General features: G+C 45.5%; 8 protein-coding genes across 10 annotated transcripts; 3 read left to right on the forward strand and 5 right to left on the reverse strand.

Annotated features, from left to right (window-relative positions):
• The first annotated feature begins 65 nt into the window (after window positions 1-65).
• Window positions 66-3,395, forward strand: LOC117150283 (GATOR complex protein MIOS). The gene is made up of 7 exons (XM_033317104.1): window positions 66-312; window positions 365-538; window positions 597-848; window positions 941-1,871; window positions 1,927-2,482; window positions 2,543-3,024; window positions 3,080-3,395. Exons 1-7 carry the CDS (start codon window positions 195-197, stop codon window positions 3,168-3,170), a joined length of 2,604 nt encoding a protein of 867 aa, XP_033172995.1. The 5' UTR covers window positions 66-194; the 3' UTR covers window positions 3,171-3,395.
• A 248-nt stretch (window positions 3,396-3,643) lies between these two features.
• On the forward strand, window positions 3,644-8,347 carry LOC117150301 (tudor and KH domain-containing protein homolog). Of its 2 annotated transcripts, none has more exons than XM_033317128.1 (5): window positions 3,644-3,847; window positions 6,156-6,533; window positions 6,605-7,426; window positions 7,479-7,585; window positions 7,644-8,347. In XM_033317128.1, exons 2-5 carry the CDS (start codon window positions 6,229-6,231, stop codon window positions 8,138-8,140), a joined length of 1,731 nt encoding a protein of 576 aa, XP_033173019.1. In that variant the 5' UTR covers window positions 3,644-3,847; window positions 6,156-6,228; the 3' UTR covers window positions 8,141-8,347. The 2 variants fall into 2 exon arrangements, with proteins under 2 accessions (XP_033173019.1, XP_033173027.1); XM_033317136.1 differs by lacking the exon at window positions 3,644-3,847 and adding an exon at window positions 5,013-5,198.
• Window positions 8,348-8,439: 92 nt separating this feature from the next.
• Window positions 8,440-9,223, reverse strand: LOC117150356 (protein C10). Its single transcript, XM_033317218.1, has 2 exons — window positions 8,974-9,223; window positions 8,440-8,916 (listed from the first exon to the last, which is right to left on the reverse strand). Exons 1-2 carry the CDS (start codon window positions 9,118-9,120, stop codon window positions 8,713-8,715), a joined length of 351 nt encoding a protein of 116 aa, XP_033173109.1. The 5' UTR covers window positions 9,121-9,223; the 3' UTR covers window positions 8,440-8,712.
• A 342-nt stretch (window positions 9,224-9,565) lies between these two features.
• LOC117150314 (Golgi phosphoprotein 3 homolog sauron) lies at window positions 9,566-13,780 on the forward strand. 2 transcript variants are annotated; one of them, XM_033317158.1, is made up of 6 exons: window positions 9,566-10,334; window positions 12,442-12,569; window positions 12,633-12,751; window positions 12,814-12,989; window positions 13,053-13,318; window positions 13,354-13,780. In XM_033317158.1, exons 1-5 carry the CDS (start codon window positions 10,122-10,124, stop codon window positions 13,299-13,301), a joined length of 885 nt encoding a protein of 294 aa, XP_033173049.1. In that variant the 5' UTR covers window positions 9,566-10,121; the 3' UTR covers window positions 13,302-13,318; window positions 13,354-13,780. The 2 variants fall into 2 exon arrangements, with proteins under 2 accessions (XP_033173049.1, XP_033173040.1); XM_033317149.1 differs by having other exon boundaries at window positions 13,053-13,780.
• A 948-nt stretch (window positions 13,781-14,728) lies between these two features.
• Window positions 14,729-20,253, reverse strand: LOC117150276 (protein transport protein Sec24C). The gene is made up of 7 exons (XM_033317092.1): window positions 19,712-20,253; window positions 18,326-19,318; window positions 17,807-18,266; window positions 17,633-17,748; window positions 16,496-17,363; window positions 15,646-16,436; window positions 14,729-15,584 (listed from the first exon to the last, which is right to left on the reverse strand). The coding sequence occupies exons 1-7, from the start codon at window positions 19,943-19,945 to the stop codon at window positions 15,444-15,446; spliced, it is 3,603 nt and encodes a 1,200-aa protein (XP_033172983.1). The 5' UTR covers window positions 19,946-20,253; the 3' UTR covers window positions 14,729-15,443.
• Window positions 20,254-20,494: 241 nt separating this feature from the next.
• On the reverse strand, window positions 20,495-21,682 carry LOC117150762 (endonuclease G, mitochondrial). Its single transcript, XM_033317799.1, has 2 exons — window positions 21,443-21,682; window positions 20,495-21,380 (listed from the first exon to the last, which is right to left on the reverse strand). Exons 1-2 carry the CDS (start codon window positions 21,611-21,613, stop codon window positions 20,538-20,540), a joined length of 1,014 nt encoding a protein of 337 aa, XP_033173690.1. The 5' UTR covers window positions 21,614-21,682; the 3' UTR covers window positions 20,495-20,537.
• Window positions 21,683-21,708: 26 nt separating this feature from the next.
• Window positions 21,709-22,841, reverse strand: LOC117150765 (endonuclease G, mitochondrial). The gene is made up of 2 exons (XM_033317801.1): window positions 22,593-22,841; window positions 21,709-22,535 (listed from the first exon to the last, which is right to left on the reverse strand). The coding sequence occupies exons 1-2, from the start codon at window positions 22,764-22,766 to the stop codon at window positions 21,753-21,755; spliced, it is 957 nt and encodes a 318-aa protein (XP_033173692.1). The 5' UTR covers window positions 22,767-22,841; the 3' UTR covers window positions 21,709-21,752.
• On the reverse strand, window positions 22,807-23,987 carry LOC117150763 (endonuclease G, mitochondrial). The gene is made up of 2 exons (XM_033317800.1): window positions 23,736-23,987; window positions 22,807-23,665 (listed from the first exon to the last, which is right to left on the reverse strand). The coding sequence occupies exons 1-2, from the start codon at window positions 23,895-23,897 to the stop codon at window positions 22,868-22,870; spliced, it is 960 nt and encodes a 319-aa protein (XP_033173691.1). The 5' UTR covers window positions 23,898-23,987; the 3' UTR covers window positions 22,807-22,867.
• Between the last annotated feature and the right edge of the window lie 757 nt (window positions 23,988-24,744).

A 24,744-nucleotide genomic window follows, 5' to 3' on the forward strand; every position in this document is an offset into this window, starting at 1 on the left:
CTAATTATCGAGCTGGGCCAGTGCTGGCTAACATGCGGCCAACAGCTGTTCGACCGGCTAGTGTGTGTGCGCCTCTTCTTCTTGTCATGTAGTGCAGTGTTTATCTCACGTTTTTGTTTTTGCAAACTGATAACGCGACGCAATTTAGTCTGTAGTGAAAATTCGTTTTTTACATCGATGGAAAATCGGCCACGATGAGCGGCAATACACACGGACTCAGCTGGTTTCCACATTTTCCCGACAAATTCGTATCCTGGGGCCAGGAAATCCATTTGTACGAAGTGCGCCGCAAAGATGACCACAGCCAAAAAAGTAAGGTTTTCCCCAAGGGATTATTCCACTTTACTTAACCGCCCCCTTGCAGGTCGCCTGCCTTATATATCCGTGAACTACCTCGCCAACGAGTCGCGCTATCAATATGCCCGCTGCGTGGCAGCCTCCTACCACAGTGACCAGCCCATAATTGCAGTGGGTCTGGCGGATGGCAAAGTCGGGATCTGCAACTTCCGGGACACCTACGATAGCAGCTGGGAGTACAGTAGGCGGCCGACAACGCCGATTCTTAGCTGCATCTAATAGTTCTTCTTTCCTCGTAGCACCGCGCCAGCAGCGCATGTGCACCTGCCTCGCCTGGAACGAGCTGGATGCCAATATCCTGGCCATTGGACACGATCGCCATCGAAATGACACCTGCATCACCATCTGGGACATTGAGCGTGGTGTTCCCAAGGAGACGGCCAACTTCTTTGGCGTCGGCGAGTCGGCCAACTCCATTTGCTGGGATCGCAATCATCGCACGGTCATTGCGGGAATGAGCCAGAAGATGATCAAGCTGTTCGATCTGAGGCGTGAGTACACATTACGTGACTGGTTATATTTCAACTACGTAGTATTACTTTATTGCCACTTCACTGATGAAATTTTGGAATCCCTTTCGCAGAGAGTAACGCCACCTGCCAAAGCATTCAAACAAAGACAGTGCAGGGACTTTCCGTGTCCCCCAATGGCAACTATCTGTGTAGCTATGTGGACTCGGTGATCACTCTGTGGGATCCGCGAAATATCAAGAGTCCTCTCAGGCAGATTCAGTCCTCGAAGAACCATTTGCAGATCGCTTGGTGTCCGACCAGGACTAGCCTGCTCTCCTCGCTGCAACGCGATTCCTCCTACATCACTCTCTACGACATCCGGAGTGTGGACACGGACAATTCCGGAGAGATCTACCACGTAAAACGACAGATTAGCCCCTTTCCGGCTAGATATCAGCACAGTGGAAAGTTTTCGTTTGTTAATTGCCTGTCGTGGCATTCGAGGGATTTCGAGAGAGCTCTGCTCTTGGCAGATGCGTTAAACATCCTAGACTTTCGACTGCCAGCCACCTTGCACACGGCGCACAGCAATCGCCGGAAATTGCCACTACTGATGCAGCGTCCGCTCTACACACCCGCCTCGCCGACTTCCACTGCGGCCACGCCCACTCAGCAGCAGCCCACGAGCAGCTGCAGCACGAATAGCGGGAGCTCCCTGGACTTCAGCACTCCTGGTGGTTCGCCCTTCAATGTGGACCTGCTGAATCCGGAACTCTTTGAGCTGGATCTGGTGGACGAGACGCGTCAGCGCGCTCTAGAGGATTATGGCATTAAGCCCGATAACAAGCGATTCGGCGAACTCCATTTGACACCATATCTGCGGAATGTGTGGTCCACTTTGAACAATGTCTACAGCGAGGATCGACTGACGGGCTTAAAGGCCACTTTGGGTATTAACTTGGGACACACCTCGGAGGCCTTGATGGCCAGCTCCCGCATCGAATCTCAGGTGCTCCAGTGGCCAGAGGGCATCAACAACTCCAACAAACTGATATGCTACAGGTAAGTTTATAAGAATTGTGGTTTGAAAAGTGTGATAACCCCAATCTTCATGCAGGAGTGAGCAGCGCGACCTGGCTCTCCAACTTTGCGGTTGGGCCTTTGAGCAGGAGCTGGATCGCTTTATAGACCAGTTATATGCAAACAAGGAGTACAGTCGGGCAGCCATGATCTGCGTGTTCCACTTGAAAATTTTCCATGCCTGCAACATTCTATCGTCGGCGGCGGACAACATGAGGGATCCCAGCATGTACAGGATCACCGTCATCGCCTTGTCCAGTTTCAATGCAGATCGCTGCAGTTCCACGTGGCGGAATCAGCGATCCAGCGCCAACATGCAGATACACGATCCACACCTAAGGGCTGTCTTCTCCTTTCTAACGATGGAGAAGGACAATTTTGATGCAGTGCTCAAAGAGGAAGGCGTTTCGTTATCAGACCGCATGGCCTTCGCCTGCAAATATTTGTCGGAGACCAAGCTGGCTGACTATGTGGCGCAGCAAATCAAGGCGGCCATAGATGGCGGCGATCTAAATGGCCTGTTGCTTACTGGAGAGTCGCAGGACGGAATCGATATACTGCAGTCCTACATGGACACCAGCTTCGATGTGCAGGTGAGCGTGCGCTACGAAAACATGCGTTAAAACATGGATATAAATTGAGCTGTTTCTTAGACGGTAGCCCTGGTGGCCATAAACTATTTCCGGCAAGAGCTTTTCGAGGACAAACGCATCCAGTACTGGATCGCCAGCTACTTGGATCACCTCAATAGCTGGGGTTTGTGGGAGAAGCGGGCCGAGCTGGACATCAAGATCGAGAGCATCCGCCCTTCCTCCCGCAGTTCCCGCACCGTATTTCTGTCGTGCAACTTTTGCGGCAAGTCTGTGTCCAACGCCTTGCTGGATGAGCCGCGCCCACGGAGCACCACCACCAGCACCAACAGGCTCTCCTCATGCCCCAGCTGCCGGAAACCCCTGCCCCGCTGCTCACTCTGCCTGATGCACATGGGCACAATGGTGAACATGAGCAATGGGGAGACCCCGACCACCACGCCCGACGTGCCCGGCTGGCAGACCAAGCCCTTCTCGAAGTGGTTCTCCTGGTGTCAGACCTGTCGCCACGGCGGACACACCGAGCACATCATGCAGTGGTTCAAGTGAGTTCTAAGTTACCAATCTTTAATTGAATTCTGACCAATGTTTATTTGCCAGGCAAAATTCAGAGTGCCCCGTGTCGTCGTGCAACTGCCGCTGCTTCGACATGGACGGCACCAAGCCGAACACGTTGAGAGACATCTCCTAGCTGTCCGGAGCACCCACCATCCACAGCCCTTACTCGCCCAGGCCATATGCATATGCATTAAGTTGTTGATTTGTTCCAAACGCGTGCGCCTTAAACAAACTCAGAAGTGTTCATTGTACTTAGACAAGGGATGTGCCCGTAGCATTAGTGTTTATGACCTACCAGCTTTTAGCTGCTCAATTGCATTTTATACTTACATTCAAATAAAGGACTATGTGCGTCAAATTAGCGTCGATGGCGGAACGGTGGAATTTTGGAACATGGGGAAGTTTTTTATTTATTAGGTTGTCGGTACAGGTCCTTGGGACAAGTCGGCGGGACACGGTGCTAACTCAACGACGCTAATTTGACGCACATTAAAGCACTATAGATATTTCGCCGCTTTTCTTTTGAAAGTTGAAAGCGTTAAAGTTTTGTGTTTTGCAACACTTTCAGGTAGTATTTATTAGCTTTCTTGTTGGAACTGATAACGGTCACACCGCTTCGCACGTTTTTATGCGGCGTTATTATTTTTTGTTGCTTTCTGACGTAAATGTTCAGAAAAAGTGCTTCCACTCGTAGGGCTTAAGTGAATGGTTAATAACATTAAGTGATAGCGCCAGAACAAACAAATCAAGATATAGTGAATGTGTTAAACCAAAAGACAGTGCCGACACACAAGATATAATATTAAGACGGTAAGTTGTGGGTGGGGGTACAAATTTCAATAAAGCATGTGAGTGCTACGGAATTTGCAGCACAGCACTTTAAGATTAAATATTTGTACATGATAGCTTTGAAAATAGCGATATTTAGTTACTTGACCTTTTCAACTCATTCGTGTCTACACCAGACGCTTTTGTCTAATCTGAGTGCCCGAAAACGGGTTTCCCATTAAGAACTCCCAAGTTTAAAGCCTGCAGCGCATACAAATCCAAAATGCAAATATGTATACTCAAGCTGCAGCTGAAAGTTTATTTATATTTTGATGCGAAGATCAAAGAAGGTCTCTCCAAATAGCTTTTGGCGGATTATTAAATACCTTTGGTGACGTCGTGTTTTCTTGTTGAACTGGCTGTATTTAGAAATCGAGACAATAAATTCGTGTGCGAAAAGATTTGAAACTTTGCCAACAAAATTCGACGCATCTCAGGCATTTTCACCGCGTGACCCCTTTGAAAATCGAAAACACAACGTTTTTTGAATGGGTTTCGCCGGGGAAATAGAGCGTCCGAAAAACCATTACAAAATAGGGTAAACATTTCAGAAGATCCAGACTTGGAGCTTTATGCTTCAGCTTCTGGTTTCCATTAAAAAAACGGTTTTAAATCAAGAAGTGGGGAACCCAAACACAACTTAAACGAAACGAACTGTTCATTATGTCACTCCACTAAATTTAGCACTACGCTCTTCTACGCTCTCCACGCTCTTTTACACTGAGAACAATATAACTGTACATGCTCTGAGTGGATTAGTATTATAAGAAAGTTGCAAAAAATCCTTGTAATATTTATTAAATTCAGAATGATGATTGTGTTGCGAATGTTGATGTTAATACTACAGTTTTTCTCTCGGTGTGTGACTCTCTATTTTTCACCAGACATATGGCCGCTGGTTGATTTACGCATTGTTTGCTTTGCATTATTTGTCTTTGTGCCAGTACCGCTGTTAATTACCAGTTCCTACAACTCTCAATTCGCTATTTGCAAATCAACCGGCAAAGTAAACAACAGAGAGCGAGACGGAGAGAATTGATTGCAATCGCGAAACAGCTGACGATGCTCTCTCGCATTCGCGCTGGCCGTCTGATTCTAAAATTTTCCTCAGTTTTGCCTGAAATGTAGAGGCGAAATCAAGTTCGGCCGCGAGAATTAAGCCATAAAATTAACGACTTTTCGAACGAAAAACGAGACATGAAAATGTGAAAACCAAACAGCGAATGGCTCTCAAATAAAACGCTTCATTGAGCTTAAGCGCTTTTTGCTATCTAAAAAGCAACAGTCTATTAAGTTAACTTTAAACAAACATTGACAAAAATTCACGATCAAGGTCAGTGGATAATATGTACTCCATTGTGTGTTTGTGGCTTGTTTACATATGCCCAAAAATAATTGGGACTCGTTTTATCAGTTCGAGATAAAGGCGGCTTGGCTCGGAGGAAGTGCACTCATGCTTGGAGCCCAAAGGTTAAACCGGTATGATAACGCCGATGAGCGCAGAAACCCGTTTAACTTGTCCAAGAACCAGTGCAAAGCTCGGAAATATCGTGATTTATTGAGACTCAACAAGTGGAATAGTGCATACACATATGCATGCAGATATTATATGCAATGGAAATGGGAAGAGTATTTCCATCTTTAAGTTAAAGATTGGTACTTAAAAAGATTTGTTTGCATTTAAAGCAAATCTTGAATTTTCCTTCAAAACAACTTTTTAGAGTATTTGTTCCTTTTGTCTTGGAATTGTTCGATTCTTCAATCGGCACAAAAATTCGCAGTTTAATTGCGAAATCCGCCTGACAATGCATTAATCGCTGTAAGTGGCTGAATTATGTGGGCGAGTGTACCCAAATAACGTCACTTGTCTATTTATTCCGTGCACTGTCTACCTAAGCAATTTCAATTATGAAGTCACTCGCGAATTGTGTGCCAAAATTTGTTTGTTTGCGGCTAGAATTGCTTGTCTTGGGCTATTTGTCAAAACTGATATCCAGTGAGTGATAGTATTGCATAAGAAAAGGGGGAGTGTACATCAATACTGCTTACCCATAGACCTTTATTGATTCCATAAGACGACATTAATGCTCGTACCAGTCGACTTGTGGGACACCAGATGGTCTTGAACTTGTTCTATTTTTGTGTTCCCAAGCACACGCAATGATATTAACATATTAAAGAGGCCTTGAAGAGGGGTCTTAATGCTTTTTATTTATTTTTAAGTTGTTTTAGTGGTATTTAGTTGCTTTAGTTGATATGTAATGTAGTGACCAAAAATATTTTATTTCAGTTTTCGAAAACCTCGAAAGGCAGACTCCAAACACCCAGCTCCACCCACATCCACCCACAAAAGCTTCGCCAGCATGTTGCGTAACACGCCTTTCGGTGCCACTCCCACCTACAAACTACTCCTGGGCTTCGGACTCTGCTCCCTTGGGGGCGCCATGCTATATGCCTACTTTAAGACTCGAAACGACGAGGAGGAAGCGGACTCAGGTGGCCAACGGCCGGCATCCGGGATTAGAGGACAGACGGAGGAACAGAAGCCCCAAAAGGAAGTGTGCCTCAAAATCGTCGTGGACAACGAGCATGTGCCCCTGATAATGGGTCGCGGTGGATCCAATATGAAGCTAATTGAAGAAAAGACCCTGGCCAAGATAAGATTACGGTAATTGGATTTGAAAATTATCGACCCATGAATTAAACCTGACTAACAAGAATCAAATTCTTCTTCTCTAGGGACAAAGACAGTGGCCACAAATTCTGCGACATTAGCGGCGTTCCCGATGCGGTTAAGGCGGCTCGAGCCCTGCTGATCAAGGAGATTGAACGTGCGCCCGTGGTAAAAGTGGAACTGCAGGTGCCCCAGAGGCTGGCCAGCAAAATTAATGGACGCGGCGGCGAGCTCCTCCAGGAGATCCGGAGCAGTTCGCTGGCCAAGCTGAATATCGATTTAAACGGGCGGAATGGGAAGGCCAAGATTACGATTATCGGCAATCAAAAGCAAGTGAACATAGCCCGAAAAATGTTGGATGATCAGATAGAGGAGGATGAGGAACTCGTGCGGTCCATGGAGGAGGTGGAACAGCGTCGTGAGCCCCGCAGATCTCCCACCAACAGCATTGCGTCCAGCATGTACTCCTCCCAGACATCCCTAAGCTCTCACACTCAGCCCAGGGACAAGCTAATGGCCTCCAAGGGCGAAGGCAAGCCCATGGAGGTTTATGTCTCCGCAGTGGCCTCGCCCACTAAATTCTGGGTGCAGCTAATCGGACCGCAGTCCAAGAAGCTGGATAGCATGGTCCAGGAGATGACCAGCTATTATAGTAGTGCTGAAAACAGGGCCAAGCACGTGCTGACTGCTCCATATTTGGGTCAGATTGTGGCAGCCGTGTTCAAGTTCGACGAGAAGTGGTATCGCGCTGAAATCGTGGATATTATGCCCAACCAGTACAATCCAAAGGAGCAGGTGATTGATCTCTACTTCGTGGACTATGGAGACAGCGAATATATTTCGCCAGCTGATATCTGCGAGCTGCGCACTGACTTCCTCACGCTCAGGTAAGATGTTCCACTGATTGGATGGACATAAATTTATATTTAACTTTTTTAGGTTCCAAGCCGTTGAATGCTTCTTGGCCAATGTAAAATCTACCATCCAGACGGAGCCAATTACGTGGCCGAAGTCCTCAATCGCCAAGTTCGAAGAGCTGACAGAGGGTATGATTTCAGCAACAGTTGATAGATATATTTTTGACTAAACACCGAACATTTTTAGTGGCACACTGGAGGAAGCTGATTGCACGAGTGGTGACTTACAAAGAGCGCCCACGGGCAACCACTGCTGTAAGTTCTGCCGCCAAGGAGGGAACTCCGCTGCCCGGAGTAGAACTATTCGATCCAGCCGACAACTCTGAACTGAATATTGCCGATCTGATGATTAATCAGGGCTTTGCCCTGCCCCTGGACGATTCGTATCCAGTGCGGTCACGCTCCTCGACGCCCTCAAGTAACAGTGACTCCACCATTGAGGAGTTGTGCGTCAGCAATCCAGTGACTCCGCTCACGCCCCACTCACCCATGTCGATGTCCATTGATGTTGAGAGCATTACGCAGGCGGAGAACGAGCACCTCGCCCAGCAGCTGCAGCATTTGCAGCACAAACTGAACGGAAACGACATAAAAACCATTAATCCGGCTAAACTGACGGCTACAGACCTCGAAAACGGGAATAACAACAATGCCAGCACCACAAATGGTGCTAGCGCGCATTAGGATTTCACATTGTTACTAGTTATCCTCGCCTAATTGTTTATAAGATGAAGGCTGGACGAGCAGCTCACTACTTGACGTGTACATAAAAGTATAGCTCTTAAGGAACTTATTTTATAAGTACGAAAGAAAACTGTTTAATTTATCGCCGTGACTGATCGACATATCCTAGATCCTAAAAGCTGACGATAGAACGGCACAGATCCTTAATTGTTTATAGCAACCTTTGCCATGTTACTTATTGTTAGCAAGAACAAGAAAAACATTTGTACATCAACAAAAAATACACAAAAGATCACAAATTTATCAAAAGAAATGCATTTTATAAGAACATCAATCTTAAGTCTATTTTGGTGGTCTGTTTCAGCTCTCTGTATTAGGGAAGTATTTCAATATTCTTTGAAAATACGATTTTCTAGATCATTTGCTTAAATAGACGTTAATGTATAATTGAAAATGAATATAGTTTCTTCAAATGAAAAGGGGCTACAAATATTGGAAGTCACTTAAAGTATAATAAAAAAAAACCCACCGAGGGCAGAATTGCAGTCTTCTTTGGGGGATTTACCCCACGCTTAGATTAGGATATCGTTGGTGGTGTTTATAGCTATGGGGGGCAGGTATATGGCGCGGATCTGACTGCGCAGGCGTACGATTTCCATGTCGTCCCTTTCCATTTCCCTGATGAGCTGGGAGAACTGGACTAATCCCTCGCGGTTTCCAGGAAACCCATGACCCTTAATGACCTCCAGTTGGAGTTGCATCACCAATGGAAAAACCTGCAATGTATTATGTTTAAGTATTTGGTTATTTGTTTTGATTTGCTTGGTATTTACGTGCTGCATCATGAGAATCATCTCTTTTCCAGCGGAAGCCTTTGCCTCTGAGAGTTTCTTCGAGTTTTCCGGCTGATTGACACAGCGTATAATGTCCATAAGAATTTGCTTGGCAGTCTCACTGTTGAAATTGGTCAAGTAGGACATAATAAACGTTTAAACGGCAGTGTTTGTGACGAATTTAGGCAGTATGCAACAAATTGTAGTAGGTTTTGTTTTGTGTTTCCGTTAGAGATGAGTCATACAGCGACTACAACTATCGGACAAACAATCGGTTCGGTTTCATAACATTACCAAATCATTAGTATGGACACTTTAATAAAAAACTGTTACAATTTAATGCTCTTAACTAACGAAAAGATATAATTTATTTAATTTTGAATGTGTTCACTCCTTAATCTTTAATCGATACCTGCTTGAATATCGGCTTTCTTTTCGAAGCATTCCTCCCAAACAACTGTAATATCATTCAAACCAAAATGTGTACGATTAAATAAATTAAGCTGAACTACAAAAAATTAAGAGTAAAAGTTATATTAATTTCGTTCTAACAGCAGCTCTAGAAGCAAAACGTTATCCAACACTTAAGGTCTGGAAAATTGCCAGTGCTGGAAAAGGCGGAAAGCATGTCACGTCGGAACGTCGACAAAAGACACAAATAATAGGAAAAAGCTTATTTCGCGCAGGCACTCGCATATTCCCAGTAAATGCAAGGCCAATGCAAACGCACATTTAGTACGGGTTACAAAATTGTAAATCAAACCGTCGAGTTCCCAGCGACAAAAACACCGAGCAAAGCAGCAACAACGAAACGCAGTTTAGGGCCTGCATTTTTGCGATAGTGTGAAAAGTGCGTGTGTGCAAAAGAATACAAAATAAAGGGGGCGCAAAAGAGTCAGTGAAAACAACAACACACAAAAACACAAGACACAAGTGCACAGAGAAAAACGCAAACACCCGCACTCGCGCAAACAGACACACACACACTGTGAAACTCCAACGTCGAGTCAGCAAATTGTGCCACACACACAAAACGAGGAAAGAGGAAGAAGAGCAGCAGCAGAAAAACATAGGTGCTCCGCTCGCATCCCACATCTCCAAAACTCCATCGATCCGTACTTCCCGACTACACAACCCAACTCTCCGGAATGAATCGCTCCGACGGATTGGTGCGTCGCTCGGTGAAACCCCGCGAAAACGGCGGGGCGGAGGGCGGACTAAATGCCAACACGCCGGACGACAACCAGGATGCACTGGACAGCCTGAAGGACCAGGAGGACAACATCGACGATGGCGACTCCAAGGAAACACGACTAACGCTCATGGAGGAGGTTCTGCTGCTGGGACTCAAGGACAAGGAGGTGGGTGTGCTCCTTATCTCTTATCTGCTTGTGTGGGATGCACTAATTAATTGGTTTCTTTCGCAACCCAAGTGCTTCTTCTTCACCTGTTAACCGACGTCTCTCTCTCTCTGTCGCTCTCACGATTTCTCTCTTTCGCAACCTCTTGTTTGGCCCCAAGTGCATCGCAGTCCATCTTCCAGCAGGGGCGCAGTGAAAATTGGATACAGGGGGGTAACTTATCACTTCAGTTATGGGGGCTACAATTGGGCATAACATTTTGTAAATCCTATAAGTATCACTATGCGCTACAGATACAAATTTTATACAATTTTCGATTGTGGGGTCAGCCATGTCTTAGCCACTTCTCTTAGCTTTCCAGTTTGTTAGGCAATGCACTATGAAATCTTTTGACCAGCCGCTGACTAATGCGCAATCAGCGAGACTGGCAACACCATTTTCTTAACAACTTTTGTTTTTGCCATAAATACTAGTGTGCTCCATCTGTTAAGGTTTAATCAGCCGTTCAGTCTAATCTATAAAACCCATTACTTGCCCTTTGTATTACTTTGTTCTACTTCCTAAATAAGTGATATATTTGTGTGTACACATGGCCACAATTCGCCACAAATCTATTCTACTCCAAATAGGTTTACTTTATGAGTTACACTAACACGCAGTTGCTTCCAGTGCCAAACCAAAAAGATTCTTAGAATTCTTGCCAAGGTTCTTAGTTGTTGGAAAGATAGCGCTCTAATACTTCTTCGGTTGGCAGTTGTGGCTATAAATACCCACATATCTCTTCGAGAACTTCACTCCGCGCGGCACGGAGAACGTTTCGTCAAACGAGTTTTCCAATAAGTGGTTAATTTGCATACGTTTGTAATATTCATAAATCTGCGTATAGCGCGGGATGATGTCCGTAAATGCGAACCATCATCCATACGTGACCCATTATGGCGAACAGGCAGATTCGCATTTCTCCATTGAATTCGGTTTTTGTATTTCACTTGGCACACAGCTTTATCGCTCAATTGCTGTTCGCTTGTACCACATAGGAATGCACACACATGTGCCTTTGTGGCTGACACCACATCTATTTGTTTTCATCATTTTGCCCGCAGTGTATTTGTGTGACCACCCACACCCCCATCCCAACCACCTCCTCCCCACCCACAAAAGGGGGATACGGTCTGGAAACAGTGGAACGTGTTGCCCGCTTTTGTTTTACATTCCCTTTTCCGAGCGCTCTTATCGCAAAGATTTCCTCCATTTGGTTAATTGTTTGAGGAAGTACATACTACCAAGTGCTGCTCTCCTCTGCCTAGCTCTCATCCGTTTTGGGCTTTCCTTATCAGTCGTACGTCACTCATTTTCGAAATTATACAAAGTACTTGGCTTCTACCCATACCATCCATTAGGAATATTTCAATATCTCGAACTGCCGAACTGATAAGCGACGTGTTTTTTTATTGGACCTGCAAATGATTCCCTATTATACCTTTCGTTCGGAACGATTCCTTTTCAATCATCTGAGCGATTGTTATATAAATTATTTTAAAATCGTGAAACGGCATTGAAACGTGGTTGAGGTATCTATCTGTACCTTCCAATTATCATAGCTTTTCAAGCGGTAATAACAAGAGTAATTTTTGTAATTGATTTTTAGTTTCGTTATGTTTGTAGTTATAACATAACTCTTTTTCTTCGTTTATTCATTTATACTAGATAAGCATTGTGTTTTTTACACTGACATTTCATACACTTTTGTGGGCAAGGCCTATGCAAACTCAAGTGTTTAATGTTTTAACAACTGAATACTTTCGTCTGGGAGCTTTACGACCCCGGCAACAGGGTAATTATTCATTTCTTTTACGCCCAACACAAGTGAAAAGGCCAAACCATAGACTTGCTCAAATATATTTCAAAACCTTGAAACATGAGACAGTAACCATTTGTTAATGAAGTTCTTACTTACCATTTGTTAATGAAGTTCTTACTTACATTTATGTTAGATAGCCATCACTTAAACTTAATAAACTTTAATAAAAGCAAGTAACGCATTATTTTTAGATGCCCATCAAGACCCAAATAGCTTGAATCTAATAGCATTTTTAATTACTTTCAGGGCTACACATCTTTCTGGAACGACTGCATATCAAGCGGCTTGCGCGGATGCATTCTCATAGAACTTGGACTGCGAGGTCGCGTGATGATCGAGAAATCTGGAATGCGGCGACGTGGTCTATGTACAAGGTATGTACAGAAATTTAGTTTCGACATCCTTTCAGAAGCAGGCTAACTTCAATTCGCCAACAGGAAATTGATACTGAAATCGGATCAGCAGACGGGAGACGTTCTACTCGATGAGGCACTTAAACACATTAAGGAAACAGATCCCCCGGAGACGGTGCAGAGCTGGATTGAATATCTTAGTGGTGTGTATTTAGGCGCCTGCCATTTAGCCAAGGATGTTTTGTATAACCTATTGTTGTGGCAGGTGAAACCTGGAATCCGTTGAAATTGCGCTACCAACTGAAAAATGTACGCGAACGTCTGGCCAAAAATCTGGTGGAGAAGGGCGTGCTCACAACGGAAAAACAAAATTTTCTACTGTTCGATATGACGACACATCCGCTGAGCGACAATGTTGTCAAATGTCGCCTGGTAAAGAAGGTGCGTAACTAGACTTGGATATATTCAAGAATAAAAAACTAAATCCGAAATGTATGACTTCAGATCCAAGATTCTGTGCTCTCCAAGTGGGTCAACGATCCACAGCGCATGGACAAGCGGATGCTGGCGCTTATCTTCCTGGCGCACGCCAGCGATGTGATCGAGAACGCCTTCGCACCGCTGAATGATGACGACTACGAGGTGGCCATGAAGCGGGTGCGGGAGCTGCTGGATCTCGACTTCGAAACCGAGTCGGCCAAGCCGAATGCGAACGAAATTCTGTGGGCGGTGTTCATGGCCTTCACGAAATAGACGATCCTCTGATCCTCTACGCTCCTCTCAATAGCACACACACACACCCCCACACAGAAATACAGACCCACATCTGGAATACATTTTGCTGCTTTTGTTTTAGAAACTTTGCTGTGAGTGGAACCGAATCGGGAGATAGGATTTTCTTAAATGGCAACCACCCCAAATATCTGTTTCAGTAATATATATTTTTTAAGCGAGACTATAAAGCAGCCATAATTCCTATTTAAATATACATATGTTTATCAACACTTCAATAATACCAATCAAACGCTCCATTGTCCTTTGATTTTTTCCTGTTCTGTTGGGCAGTCTACCTACATGCCAATGTTTTGCAATCATAATCAGTAAGTTGTGTTCCACGACACATAGAGTTTAGTTGATGATTTCTCTGGCAATGCAAATCAAAATGTATGATGAAAAATTTGAAGCTGCAGCATTGTTTTTGTAATTATATATCTAGCACTAATTGTAAGCGCCAACAAGAAAACTCTGATAAAGTCTGGGCAAGCTGCGTGCAATTGTCTATTGTCAAATATCCTCTATATATTTTATCAAAACTTTTCAATTCTTTGTTTGAATGTCAAGTATTTTCGAGCCCTTTCCATTTATTCGATTGCGCGAAAAGAAAATCAGTTCAAAACGTTTCTCGAGCTCCGCAATTTTACCTTAGTACGTTCGACCTTAAGTATGCACCCACCCACATGAACAGACAGACAGACAGACAATTTGACACGGAGCGACATTCAATCTAGGCAATGTTTTAATTTAAATTGTTATTGAATTTCGGGAACATTGAAGTTGAAAAACCTTTTCTAACTGCTAAAAGAAATATAAAGACCGACAAGAAGTGGACAACAAGAAATGAAAAATTATGTAAATGTAAACTGTGCACGTCAAATAATAATAATTCTTAGATATTTAAAGGCCTAATAAAATACAAATATAAAATATATAACTGACGCAAAATTGAAAGTTTATTGCAATTTCGGTTGTACCCCTCCATAAATCAGAGGAAAAATATAAAACATTCAATGAAAATTGGTGAAGAGTTTTAATAAGAGGGGGAAAGCAAAAGTGGGCAATCGTCGTCGGAGGAGGATTAGGATAGGATTCTTTCCGGTGTGATTATCATCAGAACATCTTTAGGAACCGAATATATTTATTTGTAATCTCCATAAAATAAGTTACTTAGTTTGTGCCATCCTAAGATGGTAGCAGAAATCTGGAGATCAAGGACAATCCAACTAACTCTCATTGTTTTCTTGACGCTTGAACATCACAAGGACCTGAATTCTGAGACTTCATTAAGCGATAAGCTTTTGCTGGTCTCATCTAAAGAATTCGTTTAAAAGGTAATACCCATCAATCCGATTTACCAATATTACCAATCTATTGATTCGCTTTTTAATAAAGTTTTTATTCCGTTTTTCATTCTCAATAAATGTGTTTTTGTTTTGCAGTGTTTGCATTTCTTTCGATAGTTGAAGGGGCAATATACCATATAAGTCGAGTAATTCTCACACGAAACATTTAGGTTATAATATAATAATCTTTCAATGACATAAAGTATGATAAAAAGCAGGGCGCAGCGCACAAATTATTGCAAAAATACATTAGACCAAAAAGGAAGTGGACAAAGTAGGGCTCTTATACTATCCGTTATAATCAACTAGCAGTTTTCAACTGTGGAAAATTTGCAAGTAATTTGTAATTACAATTAAACATATTCATGGAATTTTATAAGAGAATAATTTTTTTCTAATTTTGCAGATAAGCAGTTGCCTCGTTTAACAAATGTTTCGTTTCTGGCGCAGCCGATCAAAAAATACATACAAATATATATATATATAATGTAAAACAAAGCAAAATGTGAAAACTTTAATAAAATTAATGGAAGAATTGATACGCTCGAAATGATAGCCATTAATTAATATATATGTATATGTATTTTGATGTAAATATAATTGAATTTCCAACAGCTCTCAGCGCCAGTTTCTGCTTCTGATCCTAAACCCTTTGCATTTCTTATTTTCCGAGGCGACTGCGCATGGACGACAGACGACGCATCCGAGCCCTGTTTTGGGAATAGCTGTCCGCCCATCGCTGCTCGGGCTTGTATGTGCCGGAGTAGCCGGCGTGCTAACTCAGCAGATCCTTGATCTCCTTGTGCATGTGACACAGGAAATCCACGTAGCTTGCGGAACCGTCTGTACCGCGGTCCTCCACGAGGAAGTGTCGGAACACGCTCTCCAGTTTGTCGTTCTGCCGCAACCAGGTTATCTGAAGAAAATATAAGGTTCATTAAACATTTGCATGAAGGCAATGATTTGCGAATACGCACCCTCATGTATCGCGATCGCTCCTTCATGATCTGCTCTAGGATGCCGTGTATGCGCTTGGCCAGCGGCGTTTCTGGAACAATGTTGAACCGCTCCAAAGCAATTTGCTGCAAACCCTGAACGCCGAATACGGACTGCACAAAATCAGGCGACAATGCCTGGCCCAGCCAGACGAAGAGGTGGACTCCATTCTCCAGGATGTAGGCGCCATCCTCTTGCGTCTTTTCGTGCGTGCAGCGAACAGGAGTCGGCAGATCTGTCTCCTCGGGCACAACGTTGTGGATGGGAATGAAACGGGGATACAGGTAGCTGACGGATTGGTTCAAGTCCATGGACAGAATGAACTGGATAACATAAGACCGATCGTCTAGAGTCATGTCCGAACCGCCGGAAATAGCATCGTTTTTGAGCAAACACGAGGCATACAGGGGCAGCAGCTTCAGGCACTCGGGAAGAATCAACTGGCCGGCGGAGGTGGGCGAGGTGCAGTGCTTGCGATAGCAGGCCAGGATCTGCGCCGATCGATGGATTAGGTTGTCTTTCACCTGCTTGGGTGAGTGCTCCATCAGCTTGAAGCAGGCCTGCTTGGCGAAGAACAGCATCATCGCGTCCAGGTCGCAGCTCTTAAAGACGTCCGCAATCGTCGTTGTAACGCGCAGAGCCAGGTTAAGGACTCGCAGACGCCTTTGTCCGCTGCACGAGGTGTACAATAGTGCGACTTGAAGGTACACGTTCTCTTCTGGCGCCAGCTTGTCGTCATGCTTGATCTCAATGCTTATCGACTTGGTGGCATCTGGAAATCGAAATGAATATTAACTTATATAAAACCAAAATGGAGCCATGATTACATACCAATACTGGCCAGCTCAACATCAGTTGTATTGGACATGAAGAAGTGACCATAAAACTCCGTGGGTCGGATGCCCGCCGATGTGCGCACCCTCATCACCGCGTCGAAAGCGATCGGTCGCGATACGTTCTTGATGATATCCTGTATTAGTCTCTTGCCATCCACGTCCGCCTGGAAGTAGGTGTACTTGAACACCTCGCCACCAGTCAGCCGAGAAACCTGCCCAATCGTGGCCAAGTCGATGTAGGCGTTGTTAAACACGAATAAGTCCACGGAGCAACCCTGCTGGACGCACTCCTGGCCCAGTGTGTTATATGCAGTGGTTTGTGGGGTGAGTACGGTTTTCTCCTTATCAGTTCCCAGAAGCTTCCGGTCATCGCGATTCTTTAGCTTGCCAGGCGCCTCCGCGATGGGTAGCGTTGAGTTAAACACCAGCAGTTTTCCAGCTGCATTCGAGGCCTTCAGTGCCTCCAAACCCGCTTGAATGGCAGGGTACAGAATCGTTTCGGTTTCCTTGGTGTCGGCAAACATACGAGGGATTTCCTCCATCAGAGCATCGATAACAGCAGCCGACTCTTCTGGGTGACACAGGAATCCATCCAACAGCGGCATGAACATCTCCTGGACATCGCCCACAACCATCATTTGCGGCTGGGCCAGACTGCTCTTTATATTGTAGAAATGCACGGTGCTGTTGTACGTGATGAAGCCCACCCGCACCTTGGATTTGTCTTGACCCTGATCGACAGGCAAATGCTTGAGTATGTTCTTGATCTGGGAGCAGAGCAGATGAACCAGTCCCGACTTCACGGTGTTGTAGGAGACGTCGATGATGAAGATAAAGGCGGGAACTTCCGGGGGAGTATTGTTCTGCGGCAAAGGGAAATGGTTTGCGATAATTAAAAATCAGTTTACAGTGTGTATCTAATCTAAACATGATTATCATTAAAAACAACCGAGACAATTATTCATTCTGTGGAAATACATTAACTATTAACAAGCATGCCACATGTTCAACATATTTATTGAAATATGTTCAGAAAGACTGTTCCATTTTCAAAAAAATCTATTTTTAAAAGCACCACATTTTGGTGTTTAGCATTATTATTAGTAGTTTTTCGAATATATGTATAACTTACCCGACAGTAATCCTTGGTGGCCAGGAACTCGTAAGTTCCCAGCAGTAATTCAGGTCTTTCATGCTTGTCCACACGCTGACCAGTGTGATCCAGATGCTGATAGTAGCCCTGATGAACTGCAAGATAGTTCAACATTAAATTAAGGCATCATTCATTGCGTGCAAGATCCCATACCTTCCGAAGTTACTTTGCACATCAGGCACTGGAATCGGCGGCCGGCGTCCACGAACTGCATGTTGGGCGACATGTACGCCTTACACCTGTTGCAACGAATTGGTCCCATTTCGCCGAAGTTCACTATCGGTGGCTCCATTTCCCCCTCGCCAACTTTGGCTAGCGGCGAGATATTCAGTGTCAGGGGTAGAGCTGTGGTCTTCAAAAGATCACCCGTATTGGGGATGCAATAGAGCGAGGAGCGCAGGAAGCGGGGTGAAGAGTTGCCTTGGTCGTGAACCACGAATTTGGTGGTCACCAATGGAGGCAGCAATCCTGGCTGGTTGGTCACAAACGGTCCTCCAGACAATCGCTGGTTCTCAATCATCACCTGGATTGGATTGGGCATTTGATCTGGATCCAGGCGTCGTGCCTGAGGAGCCTGTTGATACATATTTCCTGCTCCTGGCATGGGAGGTTGCTAAAATAGTTTTAAAGTAATTAGTTGAATCCTTGTTACAAATAACAATAATGACTTACATTAAAGCCAGGACGTCCTGGCTGACCTGGAAAACCGGCACCTGGCTGAGGTGGATATCCTGGTCCACCTGGTTGCTGTCCCGGTTGTGGGGGATATCCAGGCATCGGCTGCTGACCGGGTTGTGGCGGATAGCCCGGCTGCTGGCCCGGATAACCAGGTTGTGGAGCTCCGAATTGCGGCGGAGCAGCTGCCTGCTGACCTGGAAGTGGTGGAGGTGCTCCAGGGAAGCCTCCGGGAGCCTGACCTGGAAAGCCACCTGGATATCCGCCTTGTTGGGGAGCTCCGTAAGGCGCTCCTGGTTGCAACCCGGGTTGTGATAGGGGTGGCAGTCCAGGCTGCTGTGGCGGAAATCCCGGCTGCTGCTGTGGGGGAAATCCCGGCTGCTGCTGTGGTATCCCTGGCTGCTGCAGTGGCGGGATTCCCTGCTGCTGCTGCTGAGGTGGCAATCCGGGTTGCGTGTAAGTCGGAGGAGTGGCTCCAGGAGGTAGCTGGGGTTGACCCGGTCGTGAGCTCGGTACTCCATACGGACTTGGGGCAGGCTGAGATGTGGGAATCTGACCGGAAAAGGGTGGCTGTCCGGGAAGTGGCGGTTGTCCGGGTAGAGGCGGCTGAGAAGTAGATCCAGCTGCTGGAATCGGAGGCTGACCAGGTGCTGCTCCCGGCGTTGCCGCTTTCGGAGGCGGCATGTGCGGCAGTCCCGCCAAAGTGGCGCTGTTCAAGCTCATCTGATTAATCCCACTGGCCACGCTTTGTGGAGTGCTGCTGGGCGGTAGGGCTCCGTTGACATAACTTCCAGCTTGCGTCGGTGGTGGAGCACCGAATGCAGCATTGTTGTTGTTGGTCGGAGGGGGTGCCGCATTAGAGTTGAACTGATTGAAACCGGTTGGCGGTGGTGCCGCAGCAGCGGGAGCTCCTTGGGGGAGTGGTGGCTTCAGGGGATTGGCCCCACCGACACCGCCACCCACACTCAAACCTCCCATCGACGTGGCCAACTGCAAAAGAGAATGTTTTTTTTTTTATTAATTTCACTTCATTTTTCTTATCTACAAGCTCAGCTTCACTCTTCTATTATGAAATCACGGATGACCTCTTTTACTGAATGAAGTGCTCGTAGCTGCTTATCAGCCGAAATTTCTAAACTTAAAAATACGCACAGGAGTACCTAAACCGAGATACTTCATCTCAATATCAAGGTGGCCAATTGGTTCAAAAGAGTAACGTAATTCTGAAATTCATTTCAGATTCTAACCCTATTCTTATTATCAACTAGCCCAATAGGCTATTGACAGAATGAAGCCGGAGGGAATACACATATATTTGACGTGTGCAGCGGGATTGTCTTCCAATTCTTCTTAAAGCTGCCATGGTTAAAGCTATCTATTCACCTGCTGCTGGTAGTTGCCATTGAGGTAAGGCTGGGATGCCGCCGACGTTGGTGGTGGTGCTCCGTACTGTGGTTGTTGTTGCTGCTGCTGCGGAGGCAGTTGTTGCTGCGGCGGCTGCTGCTGCGGTAGTTGTTGTTGCTGCGGTGGCCAACCTCCGGAATTTGGAGGAGGAGCACCGAACTGGGGTTGCTGCTGGAACTGCGTGGGCGGTGGCCCGTACATATTCGGATTCATTTCTGGCCCGGATTAATCACCTTGGTTTTAGCGGAGAGGGTCGACGCTAAGCCAACAAACAACTTTCACGGAAAACGAAGAGAAAACACACGGATTGGCTCAAAGTTCGCCACGGCGATTTGGCAATTTCGGGGGCTATTCGGCCGGATTCCTGACCACTGACTCCTCGATTTTGGCCACTCTGTATTGGCCTCAACTCTCGACGGCCGCGGCGAACGATCGCTGGTTGAAAAACAAGAATAATTTCGAGCTAAACGAACTTCCACGTCAGTTCCCTAATTCGATCTTTTTTGCTCTTTTTGCCTTGCCACGTAAGCTATCGGTAATCGGCAGTGGAAAATCGAATGTCAATCGATTATGCTCATTTGTCTGTTATCGCCGTTTCGATACTCATGTTGAATTTAACAGCGCTGCTGTTAGCGAACAGCTGCGAGTTATGTTAGTGTGAGGTGGTGCAATAGAATACAGTGACGTCACTAAGTATGATGGCTTAAAATAAATAAGTGAATAAGATATAATCAAAGTTAAAACTACTATGTATATTTTTACAATTTTATTAAAATATCCCTTATTACAACTTACATTCAGTGTTTTATATTAGATTTAATTTCTGGTCGGGAGGAAATGTTACCAAAGGCTCCGAAATTTCCTCCAATCTGCCGGCCCAGGCCCTGGTGTCCACCGTAATGGAGTCCTTCCCGAAGTGGACTACGGGTTGCATGATCTTGTTAAATCGCAGTCCTGTGTAACGCTCTATTTCGCCTACTTTGACGCGGTGGTCATTCAACTTGCCGCCAACCCTTCGGCTGTTTTCGATGATAAATGCTTCCATGAAGGGTTCGGATCCCGGAACTCCACTCTCCACGATCAATACCTTAAAAAAATGGGATGGCACTGGAATCGGAATCCAGTCAAACACCTCATACTTCATGGTCCATTTGCCAATCTCGTAACAGGTTGGCGTGTAAATCGGTCCAGTGTAGGCGTACACTGAGCCAAACTCCTTGGCCATGCTGGACACGTAGTTCTCCAGATCGTTCCAGATTCTCCTCTTGAACGCCTTGCAGATGCTCATCGAACCGGAGCTCAGCACATACACATCATTGTAGCGGAGATTCATGGTGCTATAGCCGACTTCATCCGACGATATCCTTTCATAATCCCCACGGAAATGTTCACAAATCCATCTGGCGCCGTTCGTGTGCAGGTCCTGCGAAACCACGTAGTCCTTATGGACGTACAAGTTCTCTGTGCTGGGCAGTCCGTACTTGACTAGGTCCAGCAGATCAGCTGTGGTTGCCGAATCCGTTTTCCGCGTCACCACAGCACTAACGAAATCGAGGATCGGTGATAATACCAGCTCCCTGATTTTGTCGGCCAATGAAGTAGGACGATTCCACAAACGGGCCTCATGGTCTGTCCCAAAAGTGGATAACTTGTGGGAAAATATTAGAAATGAAATCATACAAACATTTCGAAGTTTTCCATATCGCTCACCATGGGATATAACTTGTGACGGTGATGGTAGACATAGGGATCCCTTCGAATCTGCTGGAGCAGCTGCCTTATGGACGCCTCTTGTTGGACAAAGGCTCCACACACAAAACCGGTTACTCCCGCGAGGGCACATAAAGCCCACTGATGAACACTTGATTCGTGAAAGGACATAAGTGGGCCTTACAATAATTTCGTATAGTGTTACTTTGATGAAGTGTGTAATGTAACAATTTGTCAGTCGGTAAAAGAAAGCCTGCTTGCAGTTAAGTTAAATATATATTTAACAATTGGGATTCCTCCAATTCCTCCACTAACTGAATTCGCGAAAAACTCGCGATTCACTTGGATAATTGCTGCCAAACAGGGCACTCCTCCTCAAACCATCGAAGAACTTGAGGCCTGCGTAGTGCTCAATCTCCCGGATGTCGCAGAGAAACGATCGTAGTGGCAGGCCATCTGGGATTGGAGCATTAGGCAGGACATAGCCCTCCATATAGGGTTTACCCAGTTGCAGTTTTGATTCCACCATGATCACCTTGAAGAAGTGCGTCGGAACTGCAACCATATTCAGTCCGATCATCTCGTACTCCACGGCCCATTTACCTCCCGCCCTTTGATTGGGCTTATATAGTGGACCAGTGCACACGAAAACGGATCCAAATCGGTGGACCAGACTTCGAACATATTGTTCCAAGTTGTTCCACGCGCCTCGGTTGAAGCCCTGGCCAACTTGTGGAGCAATATTCGTTAGGAAGAATGTATCCTCGCAGTGATTCTGCTGCAGATGGTGATTCCCTGCGGCTGCCAAGTGTCCTCGGTCGAATCCAGATCTCCGATAGTCGCTCAGTTCCGATCGGAAGTTGGAGGGCACACTCAAATCCGGCTGGTACGGGTTGCGACCACGTCTGCCTCGATTGGGATGTATGCTGTCCGCTTGGAGATGCTCGCACACCCAGTGGGCTACTCGGTTTCGGCGATCGTAGGAGAGCACGAAGTCACTATAAAGACGCAAGTCGTCCAGGCCAGGGAACCCAAATTTCATGATCTGCCTCATCCGGTGATCGGCTTCATTATTGGTCTCAAAGAAAGTAAACTGGTTTGAGGAAATGTATTGAAGTTAGCTTATTTTCTATTACTTTACATGGGTTACCACTTCATAAATTTTGGGACTGAGATAGTAGGCATAGGGATCCGTTTGTATTAATTCCCACAGGCGTTTTCTGGCATCTGTGTGCTGGAAATACATTCCACCCACGAAGGATGCACAGAGCGCAGTCACTCCCAGGACGAAACCCAGTGCCAGGAGCTGCCATTTTCGGTCCATGAAGTGGGCTCTGTGAATTACCCCTTAAAAGCAAATAAAACATTGTTTATCTAAAGGATTTCTCATGGCCATCATTGTCTCCTTGAACATTAATTTATATTCTATTTTGGAGAAATACTTGATGTGAGGGCACTGGGACTGTCTACGGCATTGGTCATCGGCAACGTTAAGGGATTGGTTAAGGGACCGTTTAGTGAGTGGACTATTGAATTGGATGCTTGGGTGTTGACAAAGTTGCGGTCGAGTCCTTCGAAGAACCGTAGACCAGTAGCGTTTTCTATTTCCCGGACATCGCTGAGAAGCGTCTTCAGTTCGACATTGTTGTTCAGCGGAGAGTTGGGCATCACATAGGCCTCCGCATAGGGAATGGTATCGCTCTCGAACTTCTTATCGATGACCAGGATCTTGAAGAAATGGGTAGGTACGGCCACCATGGTTCTCTCCTCCGACTGGAACTCCAGGAACCAACCGTTCGACTTCAGCTCCCGGGGCAAGTAAATTGATCCGGTGTAGACATAAACGGTTCCATGTCTTTGACTTATCTCATGAACGTACTGCAGCAATCGATCCCAGACAGTGAGATTGAAACCTCTGTTTAGAAAGGGCCTAATGTTGGACAGGAAAAATACCCTGGCTGCCTCTGACTGCCCAAATGCTCCAGCTGGGGCCACGGATGTGGAATCCCCGTAGACGACGCGATTGGACAGATCTACCCGCTCGCAAATCCACAGAATCGCAGAGTTTCTTCGATCGAAGGAGGTCACAAAGTCAAAGGTCTCGTTTATGGTGATATCGTTGGTGCTGGGGAAGCCGTACTTCATGATCCCGCCCAGCTTGTGGCAGTCATTGGGATCCACGTCGAATTCGGAGCTATCAGCGCGCACAGTGAAAATTCCCAGCTATAAGATAGTAAAGGGAGTAGAGTTCGCAAATCGATATCTTATCTTAATCCTTAATCTATTTCCTTACCAGTGCGTACAGTTTCCTTCTGATAAAGTAGGCATGTGGATTTCGTTGCTCCAATCGTCGAATCTTTCGCATGACATCGATGTGCTGATAGTAGGCTCCTAGTGCAAAAAACGATCCAGCAGTGGCCAGAAGACCAAGAATGCCCTTCACTGGCACTTCCATCGATCGTTTATATCAAACCCTGGCAATTTTGTGTTATAAATTAGAAACGAATTCGAAATCGGTAACTTGTTTATTGTGCTGCAAGTAAAAGCTATGAGTTGTGTGTAGAAACTAACTTGGTTGTGCCTTAAATTCGAAAGTACTTCACCCAAAAACCTGACTTTCCTGCAGTTAATCTTTAAAGTTTCCGTGTCCAAGTTCAGACCCGACTGCACTTGCCAACTGCATTAAGTCAATAGAAAAAGTTGCAGTCATCGTTGTAGAGCTAAAAACTAAAAGTCCCCAGGACAAAACATCCCCCATTCCCGTTTGCTGCCCCCTTGAACCGCATAATAAGCGCTTTTTGGGGCTACGCCTGACTAAACCAAAAGCGGCGTCAAGATTTATTCTCGGAATCTCGTCGTACTTTGTTATGCTTAAAAATGTTAGTTGTGGATTTACAGTTTTTCCGTTTTGGCCAGAAAACTTTTCACCCCCTGCCCCAAAACTTTGATCGGTGGAGTGATGAGAAAGTGGACGAGCCAGGGAGGTGGGATTTTGAATTGTTGTTGCCAAAACTATTCTATACCATTTTATTTAAGCCATATTCCAATGAAGTTATTGAATTTTCCGATATAGGCAAAAGGCAAAACCCTTTAACGTAAATCTCTGGGAAACAGTCTTTAAGTTAAGCCCATTCCAAGCTGGGCAAAAACTTTTTCCGACACATGACAAGGAGTTCAAAGTGCAGTAAATTTGTTCGGGATGGAAAACTGTGACCAAGTCTCTGAATTTTCCTTTTCCAGGAACCGAATTCAAATTTCGCCCTCAGCCGCAGGAATTCTGCACCACATCCTTCTTCCATTTC

This window comes from Drosophila mauritiana, chromosome 2L, assembly GCF_004382145.1.
Source record: "Drosophila mauritiana strain mau12 chromosome 2L, ASM438214v1, whole genome shotgun sequence".
NCBI lineage: Eukaryota > Metazoa > Arthropoda > Insecta > Diptera > Drosophilidae > Drosophila > Drosophila mauritiana.